The sequence below is a fragment of the Acromyrmex echinatior genome, chromosome 11 (genome assembly GCF_024713525.1).
Source record: "Acromyrmex echinatior isolate Ae372 chromosome 11, ASM2471352v2, whole genome shotgun sequence".
NCBI classification, from domain to species: Eukaryota; Metazoa; Arthropoda; class Insecta; order Hymenoptera; family Formicidae; genus Acromyrmex; species Acromyrmex echinatior.
The window spans coordinates 8,329,431-8,343,991 of NC_141862.1; the positions used below are offsets into that span (position 1 = coordinate 8,329,431).

Below are 14,561 nucleotides of genomic sequence, written 5' to 3' on the forward strand. Positions count from 1 at the left end.
TTAGTCATTTTCGCGTAGGGTGGGAACGCGCGGGGAGTAGGCGAATAAGGAGGAGGACGAAGGAGAAAGAGGTGGAAGAAGAGGTGGAGTAGGGAACTGACTTATATTCATCCACCTAATCCCCCTCTGATGATCAAAGATCCCCGACTGTTGGCGGCACCGTGGACGCGCGGGCATTGCGGACAACAACGACCGCCACCACTGCGTCTACGAGCCCCGCCGTCGCCGTCGCCGCGTGCAGTTTCTTCTACGTGCTGCTGTTGCGCCGCATCGCGCCGTGGGGTAATACAGAAACGATCCGTGCACTTCCGACGAGCGATTCACGTTTTCCGCGGCGTGGCTACTTGGGAGGCGAGCCGGTTGAATTAACTTAGCCTAACGCCTCGTTTGCCGTGGCTCCGCGTGCGCGCCTCTGCGGTTGCGTGCAGGGTGCACACACACTCACACACATATATGTGTGTGAGTGTGTGTGTGTATGCACCTCGTATGCGTCTGATGCGTTTCGCATACGATGCATGCGCTGTGTCCCACGTACACACGCGTATAAGCTCGTGGAACGCGTTGTTCGTCCCTCGCGGTGGCAGCGGCCGCGCGAGAGAGCCTACTGGACAGGAGTAATAAAGCAACAAGACAATGACGGTGATTTACGCGGTCCTACGGCAAATGGGCTTACCCGTAGATTTTTACACGGGCAGCACGCGCGTCGGCGCGAGAGAAAGGTGGAGAGACTCCGCGCGCGATTTATTAATCTCGCCCGTGCGACACGCACGCAGATGCGACTTGGCTGGACTTGGCTCGACTCCGCTCGACGCGGGACGACGATGCGGCCAGGTGCTTTGACGCGCTGGCGTTCCCTACACACTAAGGGATTATTTATTTTATGTAAAATACGCGGCAATATATCTATCGAACTCTACGAATGAGACTGGAAAATGCGATTAGAATATTTTTCACGTATAATAATGCGACAAATAATTTTTCAGAAATTTCTTTCCTACGTTCCATAATAATCCATTATTCATTATGAAATAAATATTAAAATAGCAACATAATTTTGCTTTTGATAAAGAAAGAGAATTTTTGAAAGAAAAAGAAGATATCTTATCTTAATGCCAAAGATATATAATATTTTTTTTGTAAATATATGTATTACATGTAGGTGTATATACAGTTGCTTGAGTTACCTTGGATAACGCTGTTGTCAGCGTTATTCAGCGCTATTGGACAATGTTGACATTACCCGGGTACTGCTCACTTGCGAACTTTACTCGTATACAGGGTGTCGAAAGTTTTTGCCAATCCCTTTTGTGTAGCTAGAGCGGACTAAACTGAGTCGAAAACTCCTCTATCATTTTGCAAGTTTCGTAATAGTTAACAAGATATTAATTATTATCAAATATTGGTCTTGAATAATTTTTTACTCAAATACTATCAATTTTATAGAAAAGCTGCAAGAGACAAAAATCATTTATTTTTAACAATATCTAATAAAGAACAAGAAAACTACTAACAACATTTTTTTGAACAAACAATACTTATGATAATTTTTTTCATCTAATAAAACCATAAACATTTTAATCTTTATATCGAGTTATCTTCAATACACTTGTTGACAATTTTAAATTCATAATTACGTCTATTACAGAGCGTCAAAATTTGAAATATACGTACATTGGTTGCAAATAAAACACATACATGTTATGTTACTTTATCTGTCGGATTGCATTAACATTAATTATAATTAAAAATTATACTTGTGTGTTGATACTACGATCATCTGAATTGGATACTACGATCTCTTGAATTAGAAGTATTGTTATGCTTAGTTAATAGCAGAAATGACTGTAAGGAATTGACTGTAGAAAAATATTATTACTTATACTTATACTAGGAAGTATGGTGGGGCAATCAATAAAAGGAGGGATTGGAATTGTTGGAATCAACAATTTAAGAAGGGGACAAGTTTTATATTACGTTTTAGATACAGTTTTGTTAATAATTTACATCGTGTTATGAAAAATATAATAATAAATTTTCTGTTCTACATACATTAATAATTGATTTTATGTAACAATCTTCCTAATAATTCCGTTATCTTAAAAAATGTAATTTTATAATATAAAAAGTAAAAATATAATAAATTAATACAAGGCTAAGAAGAATCAGCGGGAGGAATTATTAATTTGAAATGAACTTAACTTATTCTGCCATGTCTTTTTTGTTCATAAATCTTGGACATTTCAATTCTTTTTGGAGTCTTCATCAGCAAGTTTTTATCGAAGATAAAATTTAATTTAATATAAAAGTAAATAATTTTCTATAATGGAAATATATATACACAATCAGAAAAAATGTATCGAATTTAACATAAACTGCAAACGGTCAAATTTTTGAGTTAATTTTACAAGATGAATATATTAAAAGGTAACGCAAATATTATGTAAGAGAATAAATACAAAGAAAGATAATATCGACACAATAAAGGTAACGCAAATATTATGTAAGAGAATAAATACAAAGAAAGATAATATCGATACAGTAAAGGTAACGCAAATATTATGTAAGAGAATAAATACAAAGAAAGATAATATCGATACAGTGAAGAAACCGTATTTTTTCAAAAAATTAATATTTATGATATGTTAAATTAACAATATTTCATTCATTTATCTATATTTATGATATGTTAAGTTAACAATATTTCATTTGTTTATCTTAGAATTTTAAAACATATTATTTTTATATTACTTGTTTATTTACTCATAAATTGATTTTGATACTAAGAAACGTTAAATATCAATTTTACAAAAAATCTTTAAATAACATAATCACATTATGTTAAATTAACACTCAAATATGTTTTACAAAATTTAGCACAAATTGTTAGCATAGAACGTGAGTGAATCGTTTTTAATAGAAATACACCATTTTTTTTACTCTGTATGTATATCAAAATATATTTTTAATTACTATTCTATATTTAATATACTGTTGTTCCTTGATCGATACAGAAGTCGAGATCCATGGGGACTTAGAATGAATAAAATCTTTCTTTTTTAAACATTTAATAAACTTTAATTAACTTCAACACTTGTTATTCTTACAGCAGAAGCATAACACTTTTAATTATTCACAAACCACTGACATCATAGGTAATCGTGTTATGTTATGAATTAATTGAATGACCTGCTCTTGGTTTTTATCCTCATGTCCTTGCTTTATCAATACATGATATCGTCAGCATTCTCGTGATTACAATTACGTTTTTACGATTGAAATCTTTGTACCGAGTTCGCAATCGGATCGTGTTCTTATTATTTATATTTACATTATTTATCATAATATGTATCTTGAAGTTATATTTCTACATTTTTTATTATTACTATTTCTTAATAATGTTCTTTTATGACCTTATTCTTAGTCGGTTATGTAATTGCATTCGTGGTATCATATGTAGGTATATGTATTAAGGTGCCTCCGGATAATATGGCCAACGTATGTCAACATTAACAAATATCATATACGTACATGACGTACGTCATGTAATGTAATTATCCATATTGAATGTAGATCAATATTTAACGAATGTTATGCAAAGTTGACGGTACATTGGTCATCGTCTAGAAATGTCTTAATATAAATATTATCTAATCTAATCTATAATAAATTTAACACTATAGTATAATCTAAGTAAGTAATTAATTCTTAAGGATTTTAAGATATATTAGTAGGTTAATTCAAATAAACTATTGTGTGTGTATGTGCGTGTGTGTGTGTGTGTGTGTGTGAGTATATATATATATATATTTACACAGTTTGTCATAAATTAAGTATACTGATCATAAATAAAATTAATATAAAAAATTAATTTTTCTTTCTCTTATTATTTTCTATTCGAAATATGAACTAATCAAAAATTACATATATGGTTGTTTCTTTACATTTAATTCCAAAAAGTTTAGTACATTCCCTTCCATCTCTTTCAACCTCTATTATAAATTTGAATCTATTGTGAAGACCGTCGAAAATAGTAATCAGTTCATCTACACAAGAATTAGGAGCTGCTAATGCAATATCATCTATATATCTGTAGAAAAGTGTGTTTAAGATAATTAATTTTTTGTCATTCTTAATATGTAATTCTTTATATGTAAAATTCTGTAATATTAATATTTTTGAAAGTTTAACTAGTGTAAATAGAAAATAGAAAAAACAAATTAAAGCTGCAACATGGCGCCCATATTTACGTTTATGCGAGAAATAACTTAACAATAAATAACAAATGATTTTTTTATATGAAAATGATATGTGCTCACGGGTATATATTACGTTGGAATCGAATCTTTAAGCAGTGTGACGTATCGACACGATCCAGTCAAGGTCTAGATTGAAAGTGTATTTCTCACAGTTTATGTAGTTCTTTCGTTGAAAACAGTTTCATTGAAATGTTATCGTCGATTGTACATATGTACGTTTTACTATTTTTTGTGACGAGGGTAATATTTGTCCAATCTTCGTGTTCTTGTATGTATTTCTCATATATTTTATATTTATTTTTAAATGTTGAGAATACCTATTAATATTGTGCGCATATACTGTTCTCCAGGTAATAAAACAGATTTAGATTTCGCGACTGATATCAATCTGCTCTATTATAAATGGTTTGTATCTACAATAAAATAGTAGAATCGTCCAAATAGTCATTAACAATAATAATTAGTATAAGCACACGTTTCTCAGTAATAGTGAAATACCTGCAACAATCGCCTATCCCATCACAGTGCCACAGATGTTATTCAATGTGTTGGATGATGATAAACGGATAATTTTTTACGTTTTTGGATATTTACAATATCCGGAGAATTCAAATGTTCAGCTAATGATGGAAGGTATAATACATATCAAAGAAAGACAAGTAAATTATGAAATCAGCAAGAAATGATTAATATATATTTACATCACTAGCACTTTGTTATGGAAGGACGGACAATGTTGTGCTACTTGATTGGAGTAAATATTCTAAAGACTCTTACTCGGTTGCTTTTAGTAATGCTGAAAAAGTAGGAAATTTATTTGCACAAAGTATACGACTGCTTGTGGATAGTGGCTTAGATGTATCGAGAATTTATATTGTCGCGCATTCCTTGGGTGCTCACATAGCTGGTTTTGTCGGTAAATGCAATGTCTTCAAGATACCTCGCATTACAGGTATACAATTAAATTATCTTTAATACGCATATGTTTTGTTTTTATTTTTAATAGTTTTTTTGTTATTTTAAATATAATTGATTCTTAAGTAACAAATATATTTATTTTATATTTTCTACTTACCTCTATTTTTCATATTAGCGAGAGGTTGGCAAGAAATCTGCTTGTAAGAAATTTATAATTTATAATTTTATACGATTCACGTAATTTGTAGATTGTTCTAAAAAAACGTTCTTTAGTGTAAAATTATCGTTTATAGCATTGGATCCTGCGAATCCTCTTTTTTATCTTCCCGGATGTTATCTTACACCTAACGACGCGGAATGGGTCGATGTTATCCACACGGACAAGGGTGGATATGGCACCCCAACATCTATGGGTACAGCAGACTATTATGTGAATGGTGGAACTCGTCCTCAACCTGGTTGCCACTTTATTAGCGTACCATTAAGTGATATCGGTAATAATAATTAATATAATTTAATTAGTAATGTCATTTCGTTGCAGTATAAACTAAAATAAATTAGTCATTAAATAATTAATATTCATTGCGTGATACGTTACAGATAATTATTAATATTAAAAAAATTTTAATTAAATTATATTGATAATAATATTGAAAATTAAAGATGGTTTTTATATGTATATTGACTATAGTTACAATATTTTTATAGTTTTTAATGTTTGAGAAATTATCGATAATTATTTAAAATAATTATGCACTTGATATACAATTGCAAAAAGTTATTATAATTTATCAACCGTTTGTTCTAGTTAATCTTTTTATATGATTGCTAGATCTCTGTAGTCATCAAAAATCAGTCGAGCTATATGCAAAATTGAAACGTCATTCTACCAAATTTATTGCAAAGGAGTGTTCTTCCTACTTCAGTTATATATTCAATAGTTGCAATAAGACTCGGAAGATCGAGGTTGGATATACAGCAAAAAATATGTAAGATAATACTTAACATTTTTACTTAATTATTTTTCATAAGTACACAAATTCACAGTTATTTTTATAGCGTAATAAAAAATATTAACTTTTAACTTTTTTTGCAGACGCGGATCATTTATTTTTTATGTAGATACTATATAGTACGATTATTGTACTATATTTAATATATTGACAAAGATTTATGATAATATGATAAAAATATATTGATTCTTGTTCTATAATATATGTACTAAGTGTCTCACAGATTTACCGAATTTATTACAAATTATCTGAAAACATTATCCAACACTATTTTGTTATACAAATATAAATAGTAATTTTTAACGTACTTTTGATACTACTGAATACGAATCTATTAATACAATTTAGCCAGCACATCATAATTTTGAGAATATCAAAGAAACAAAAAAATAATGATTTTTTTTATATTGCAGCATCGATACCAAATTTTTTTTCCAAGGACTTTAAATTGATAAGTATTTATTTAAAAAATGATACTCAAATTTAAATATCATTTTTTAAATTAAATAAATATTTATTTATTGTAAGCAAATGGTATCACTGATAAATCACTATCTGAATAAATATTTATTAAAATTTCATTCAGTATATTCAATATTTTTTCAGTATAACGGAAATATATCAAAGTTACTTTTCAGAGTTCAATCAAGTCAAACATTAATATTGAGTGGAATTTATACATTCAATGTTATGTGTGTATGGTACATATATACATTCTAATTATTTTAACTTTCACAACTGAACATAAATTGATTTTTATTGCCAAACAGATTTATCTTTTAGTTATATGTCACTGTTGCGTAGATCGATAAAGCAATAATTATAAATTAAAAACAGATTTTAAAATTTGTTTTGCTCTTTTTATTATTTTTAGATATCTGACATTGTGATTAATACTTTTAAAAAGTTTCAGATATTTTGATACTTGATTCTATTGATAGTAGTATTTTAAGTAAGAAATGTGAAATATACTGCAATAATAAAATAATAATGTAAGTAAGCATAAATAAAAGAAAGTTATCTTGTTCAAATTCGATTTGAAAGAATAAAATTATTTACACAATTTTATAAATTTTTATAAAATTAGCGATAAATAAAGACAATAAAGAAAGAGAATAAGATTGTCAATTTAGCTTAGCTGCACAAAAAAATTCAATCAATAGAAAGATACAAACACATAGCTAAATATATTTGTAATAGTAGATCATGAGATAGCCGTAAGCATTGAGGTTACTATCTCTTACGAGAATCCCTCATGTTTATGTTAATAACAGGTCTTAAGTTAGATTATAAAATAGATTGATAGTACTTAAGCAATCGACACCTAGATCTTCAGCGACAAACACTTAAACTAACATACTTGAGTTTCTTTGAATAAAACCATTCGACAGTTTCAACTTGCTATTTCTAGTGCTTGTTGCATTCTATGTAATTAAAACGAGGAAAGATAGCACAAGCCATACAATAAATATAATTTTCCGAAAAGAGTATATCAATATTTACTGTGTAAATGCTTATTGATATTTTATCCACAATTTTTATCCAGAACCATTTATAAGTAATTACTAAACTGTGTGCATTTAGTTATATATTAACGGAGCAGAATATTATGAGCCATATGTGCGGATTATTAACCCGTTATTATTATAATTACTCTCCTCGTTATGCGCAATTTCTCAGCCGGTCGCTAAATCCACAGTCGCATACGCAATGCGTCGCATAAACATACTCAACATTCTCAGCACGAGAGGTATCGTTACTAATCCCGGCTTAATGAGAGCCCTAACGGGAGACTTTGATTACTAGCGATAAGCGAGCGATGCGTATTAGAATCAAGTGAATTCATAAAATAAGTGGCCGAACCATGTGTTGGAGATAATTTACAGAATGGAACAAAGCGCACTTTTTTGCACGATTTTTGTGCAATCATATTTTTATTGCGTAATATGTCACTTGAAAATGCATCGAAATGTAGATAAATATTTACTGCTGCTTTGATCGTTTAATTGATATATGTAACAATTTCATTTGAGATATCACCGTAGATTTCAAAAGTCATTCACAAACTAACTTTTCTTTTAATAATAAAATTAAATAATAAATAAAAATTAAATAAACACATTAATGTCGCTGGATATAAAAATGCAACTAGTATAAATAATAAATTAGCTAGTATATTCAATTATTAATTTATTATTATTGAATAATAAATTAATCGTAATATTATCGTAGAATGCTGTAATCATAGTACTGTAGTTTAGAATTTTATCAACGTAAAGGTAATAAAATTAATTATTTTTTAATTTTTAATTTAATTGGATTGAAATTAAAAATTATTAATTTAATCATTGATGTATTGACAAAAATAAGAAAATATGTAGTATGATATGTATAATAATTTAAAAATGGAAGGAAACTTTAAATTATAATATACTGTTAAATATCAAAGAAGCAATAGTAATCCAAGTCTCTTGTTGAGTTAAATAACATTTTATTATTTTTAACCATCATGTGTTTCAAAATATAAATCAATCCATTTCGATGGTTAGTTTCAAAATAAACAATATATGTATCCATATTTATTTTAACATATATGCGCTTAATAATTAATAATAAACTAAACTCAAGTTAGATTTAATATATTTTCTTGAGATAAATTATTTACCTCTATTTTAAATTAACGACTTATTGAATAGAAATAATATAGTGATAATCTATTAAAAAAGATTCAAAATTACTCAAATTAAGTACAATTTAACATTATAAATTTAACAGTATATATATATATATACTATCTAAACTCTAAACTTAATCACAATAACTATCATATAAACTAAAAGTACACCAACAATTTTTGAAAAATGCATTTATGTGTAGGAGAGTATCAGTTAAATTTCTCTGAATATTTTCCGATATTGAAAACAAATAGTATGTCTACTATCTTATCTACCGCGATTAAATCATCCATGTTGCCTTTGTTTCGAATTCATAAATGGCACTTCCGCCCACGTTCCGCAGGTCTGAGAGGAACTATGGACCAATTTGGTCGATTGACGCACGAGTGGCCAATTATAATTTCATATCGAACGTTGGCCGTCATGAATAATAGATACAGATTGTTTCCAACCCCGATACTCGTCGGCCGAACCTCCCATCATGAGTGTTCGCTCGCATTCCGTAGATTTCTTGCATCCTCAAAAGGTATTCCGTAAACATAACTGAATGTTGCATTTATACAAACGAATTCTTTTATGGAGTTGCGCATTAATCAAAATACATGTATAAGTTAAAATTGTGGAATCAAAGACGTTGATGTTTAAATGATCATGTTAAAGGAATTCTTGACGTGACAATTTCTCATATTTGCCATTCGTCTCGTTTCCAATTAACCAATGTATGTACCAATTATTCACTTAATACAAAAATGAGAAGCACATAACTCGACTCTCTTTTTTACTCTTTCTCTTTTTCTTCTCCCTCTCTCTTTCTCTCTCTCTCTCTCTCTCTCTTTCTCTCTGTTTCTCTGTCTCTTTTTTTTTATTGTACTTACGAACTTCTCTTTTCGTATTCGTCTGCCGCCCCGTGCCGATTCTCGCCAAGAGCGTCGCGTGCAGTGGTACGTTAACTGCATCGTTGTAAAGCAGATTTCATTTAAAGAGGCACAACGGAGGCGGAAAGGCCGTAAGAAAAAAAAAAAGGTACACGGAGAACGCATGTGGTCCTGCTATGTAATTTTCATTCGCACTCGTGGCTATGCTTAACTGCGACCGGAGTGAAATAACGCTTAATGGAATACCTATACAGGGCGATTCACGGTTAAGTCGAGAAACTATGCAAATCTCGTGTAAAGATGAAGAAAACATAAATGAATGTATAATTTCAAATTCAAATGAAACTAGATTATTTAAATATGATAAATTTTTTTCGATATAAAAGATCTTTATTCAAGATATCTAAGATCTTTATTCAACAAAAATTGATAAAAGTAGTAATTAATTTTTAGAGGATTTTTAATAGATCTTTTAAATTGATGACGAGGTAATGATGGATTTACAGAAATATATTGTTAGAATTGAGAATCTCCTAATTCTCCAATTTATTTATCTTTTTGGTAATAATAGAGTAAGATGCTTTTATCAATTAAGAATGTTTATAATTAATCATCGTAATGATTTAAGCATCGTTTAATATTGGTTCGATAATCATAAAATCTGAATTCTTATTTTTCAAACATCTGCTAACTATATATTTGTTTTAATCGTCGTAAACGACGTTAGTAACATTTAATCGTTTCTTTCGGCTTATTTTTTTGGGTTTGTTACTCCTGACTATCAGTTTAAAGTTTTCAATTCAGCCGTGTATCGTCCTGTAGAAAGATTCGACCAACCAAAGTATCAGTGAACGAAGGCGGTACGGTCTCAAATTGGGAGTCGCGACCGGATATTCTTTTCGTCTTTAGTATCATTGGCAGTAAATTAAAAGCCGGCTTTTAAAGCTCGAGAGCGGTGCGTTGTGCACGCAAACGAATTTTAAATCGATGAAGCGCACTTGATGAATGAATACGCGCGAAATGTCCGCTACGCGGCATCGTTATTCTCCACCATGCTAAATGTGGCTGTCTAATCCTTGTTAACGAACTTTCATCTCCGTTTCCATTGAATAAAATCATATTTAGCATAAATACAAGCAATAATATGGAGATAGCATTATTAGGCTTGATGCCAGCTAAAGCGACAAATATTTTAAAGACGTCTTATTTGATTTTAATCTAATAATTTTTATTGTTTCTTATCGAATATTATAGTAGTTATTACTAACTAATATAAAGTATATTTTATATATGAAAACTATAAAAAATGATTTTTATTTATTTTTGATAATTATTTCGATTTATTCAAAAGTTGTTTTAATTATAAGAAATAATTACGCTATCGCGAGCGCAAGCAAAATTTTATAATAATTTTATAATAATTTATGAATCGTCCCAATGATATAGATTTATTGCTTTATTATATAAAAGAAATTTAATAGTTCGATGATTATAAAAATCGAAAATGATATAGCAAAGATCATTCGCGGCCTTGAGATAGAATATGACAGAATAAAATCGGGATTTTCTTTTACATTACACTCGTCTCGTAATGAAGATCGTGTCGAACATCTGTTATAATAAACTCGATATATCACACTTTGTACGAAGATCACCCCCTCATGATTTATTATACATTATACTTGAGCATTATCGGACTGCGCATCGCGCAGCTTCAACGCGGTGCCTTACGTGACGTCCATCAAGAAGCGATAATTAAAAAGAAGAGGGTTTAAATCGCTTGGATGTGCACGAGATCGGCCATCTGCTTCGCGCGATTAGAATAAGAATGGCGTAAGTCATGCTTACTATGAAATTTTGTTATCAAAGAGTGGAGGAATCGAGTTAGAGATCGTATTCGTGACTTTGCATCCGCTTAATTTCTAGCGATTGAATAATAAAAGTCAAATTTTTGAAGAAATTGTCCAGCAAAATCAACATTTATTATAATTTCTCATACATTCTTATATAATGTTAAATATCTTAATAATCTTAAATTCTGGAAATTTTTCTACTTAAAAATCTATTTGAATATAAATCTATTTGAATCTATATAAGTAAATAATGCAATAGCCTTTTTTTATTTAACTTTTAAAATAAATATTTTATTTTTTATATTAGGTGTTGGAATTAATTCGTAGCGTTTTACAAGTGATGGGAAGTACTTTCATTAATGTATTTTTTAATGCTCATGTGAAATAAATAACATTCTTTCATTAAAAACGCTACGAATTAATTCCAACACCTAATAATTTAACCATTATACCAATAGTTGCTTTTATATTTTAATTAAAGGAGTTTCTTTTTCAATTTAGCCATAAAAATTTTGTAAATTTTTTCCTATCTTATTGTTTTGTTATTAAAGTTTAATTTAAGACTAGAGACGACGCTTTTTACAAGTAACACATACTGCAAGTTTAAAACACTCTTAAAATTCATCTAAATCTATTTATTTTCAAAGATTGTTCTTTCAAAATTACACGTGTAATTCAAAAGGTTCAATTGCTCATTCTTCATTCATGCGATCGTCATTGACATAATTATCAGGCTAGAAAAAGAGAGAAGTTCTCCATTGCGTCGCATACAACAATGCACTTTGACTCCGATGCACCTACCATTGCGACTTGAAAATTGAACGAGAATACGCTGGAACCGAGAGAGAGGTTGGCCTCTTCTCTCCAGAGGGCATATTTCTTTGATCTCGATTTTTGTCCCGCCTCACAACCCCTTTTACCTCTCTCTTCCCCTTATCTCCGCGAAGAACTCAAGACCGGTTAATCCAGATTAACTTTGAGCTCGAGCACATACATATGCACATACATGCAATATGCGTATTGTACATATTGATAGATATACGAAGTGTAAAAGTTTCATGTGTGTCTAGACAGATTCGTGAAGCTTTCACTGTTCGTGAAACATTTGTTCTTACGACTTCATAAACCTGTTTTATAAAAATCGTTAATCGCGTTTGCTTATTCAAGATTATCGAAATTGTGACGTATAAAAATATTGTTGTTACAATTTTAAACTCAAAGCAATAATTAGTTTACTACTATATAATTTACACTCAGACGCTCTTTGAATAATGTACGATTAACAATTAATGAGAATAATATTAAATTATACTAAATTTTTTATATATAAAAAGACTATCAGTGTTATAATTATATTATTTGTTTGCAATATATAATTTATATGATAATATTTACCAATTATACACATATGTGATGTTATAATAATTATTATTACCTTACATATATATATATTTATTATAATGCAACACCCTTTTCGATTTTTTCGTATGTAGCATTGGGCGACAATCTGTCTTGAAGCAAATTTGCCTACAATTTCAATTGTTTTGATGGAAATATCTTTCTATTGCATTCCTTTACCATAATTATTAATGTTAAAATGAACGCATGTTATATATATATATATATTTATATTTATCTCTTGCTTCTTTCATTTGTTTAAGTCTTGCTCTCTTCATTTCATTTAGAAGTGTTTTATTACGTATAGATATACATGCATAAAAATGATTTAAAAACACTATTATGGATGACGTTCTCGAACATAACTTTGCATTTCGCAAATTGGTTGCATGCATCGCGCGTCATTCATGGACGCATCAATTTCTGCATCCCTGACCTGAGTTTTGCACCAAATGACGAACATTGTAACGCTCAATGCGCTTTAACGAGAATGCGTGTGCGACGGTTGGCCGCGAGGATACTTTACGTACAGGTCCTTGGTAACGCGATTACGCGAGATCTCGGCGAGATCCGATCTCGACGACGGGATTAAAGGCAATCGCGAGGCGATCGAGAACCGCCATTGGGTAATAAATGCGGCACATAATGAACCGCCTTTATCTAGCAAACTCGTTGAAAGCCGCCGCCGTTCGTGAATGTAAATTTATTCTCCGTGCGTAACACTGTTGCGTTTTGCCCCTAAGGATATAGCGCAAGTATGGCGGAATCTCGTTTATGTTGGACACACTACAATGTCCAACTGCTGAATGAAACGTAATACTGTTCTAAAATTGTGTTATTCCTTATCATAAAATTTTTACAGCAAAATACAAGATACAAATGATTGATATATTACAGATAGTTAACAAAATAAATTATTCTTAGAAATTAAATTAAATGAATTGAGAAATAATTTTACGTATAAATATTGAATATCGTTGCATTATGGTTTCCTAATTTGCTACATTTTTATCTTCCAATAGCAAAATTAATGTAACTCACAGAACATAAAATGTGATGTTATATTGTTAGCATATTTTGAATAGGATTTCTGCTAATCAGAAATTAAGATATACAAATTTTAATATTAATCTTATCATATTTTTTAATATGTAAAAAATTTATTATAAACTTTCGTTACGTACGGTATCCGCTGTAATAAACTCGCCGTACAGAGACAGCAGACATGAACGCATAAAAGGACGTGCACATCTGTCAAGTACCAGCAGTATCCCGAGCTTAAACGAGCTCTAGAAGCGCGCATAATTTAGTTGCACTGATATGCATTCATTCGCGAGACACACGCTACTTCTCATGGTGAAACAACGAGCCTGTTCAGGATCACCATCTAGGGATGAACGGCGGAGCAATGTAGCTCTCTCGAGCTCTGGCGGTCACCAAAACCTGTCCAACACTCCGAGTGACTCCGACATTTTTCACGGATCGTCCTCGATAGCGACCCACGCGCCCGAGCTACGTCCAGTTCTCAAAGTGGACCTTTTCCAAGGTCAGTGACGTGTGGGCCGCTAGAGAG

The 14,561-nt window shown here is 30.7% G+C and overlaps 1 protein-coding gene and 1 long non-coding RNA gene across 3 annotated transcripts; one reads left to right on the forward strand and one right to left on the reverse strand.

Annotated features, from left to right (window-relative positions):
* Window positions 1-1,351: 1,351 nt before the first annotated feature.
* On the reverse strand, window positions 1,352-1,852 carry LOC147908124 (uncharacterized). The gene is made up of 2 exons (XR_015546714.1): window positions 1,672-1,852; window positions 1,352-1,448 (listed from the first exon to the last, which is right to left on the reverse strand). It is a non-coding gene; the product is annotated as an uncharacterized LOC147908124 (long non-coding RNA).
* A 2,482-nt stretch (window positions 1,853-4,334) lies between these two features.
* Window positions 4,335-7,203, forward strand: LOC105149665 (lipase member H). 2 transcript variants are annotated; one of them, XM_011062240.2, is made up of 7 exons: window positions 4,335-4,524; window positions 4,607-4,661; window positions 4,741-4,889; window positions 4,966-5,208; window positions 5,468-5,668; window positions 6,007-6,163; window positions 6,271-7,203. In XM_011062240.2, exons 1-7 carry the CDS (start codon window positions 4,446-4,448, stop codon window positions 6,305-6,307), a joined length of 921 nt encoding a protein of 306 aa, XP_011060542.1. In that variant the 5' UTR covers window positions 4,335-4,445; the 3' UTR covers window positions 6,308-7,203. The 2 variants fall into 2 exon arrangements, with proteins under 2 accessions (XP_011060542.1, XP_087267581.1); XM_087411455.1 differs by lacking the exon at window positions 6,271-7,203 and having other exon boundaries at window positions 6,007-6,167.
* Window positions 7,204-14,561: the final 7,358 nt, after the last annotated feature.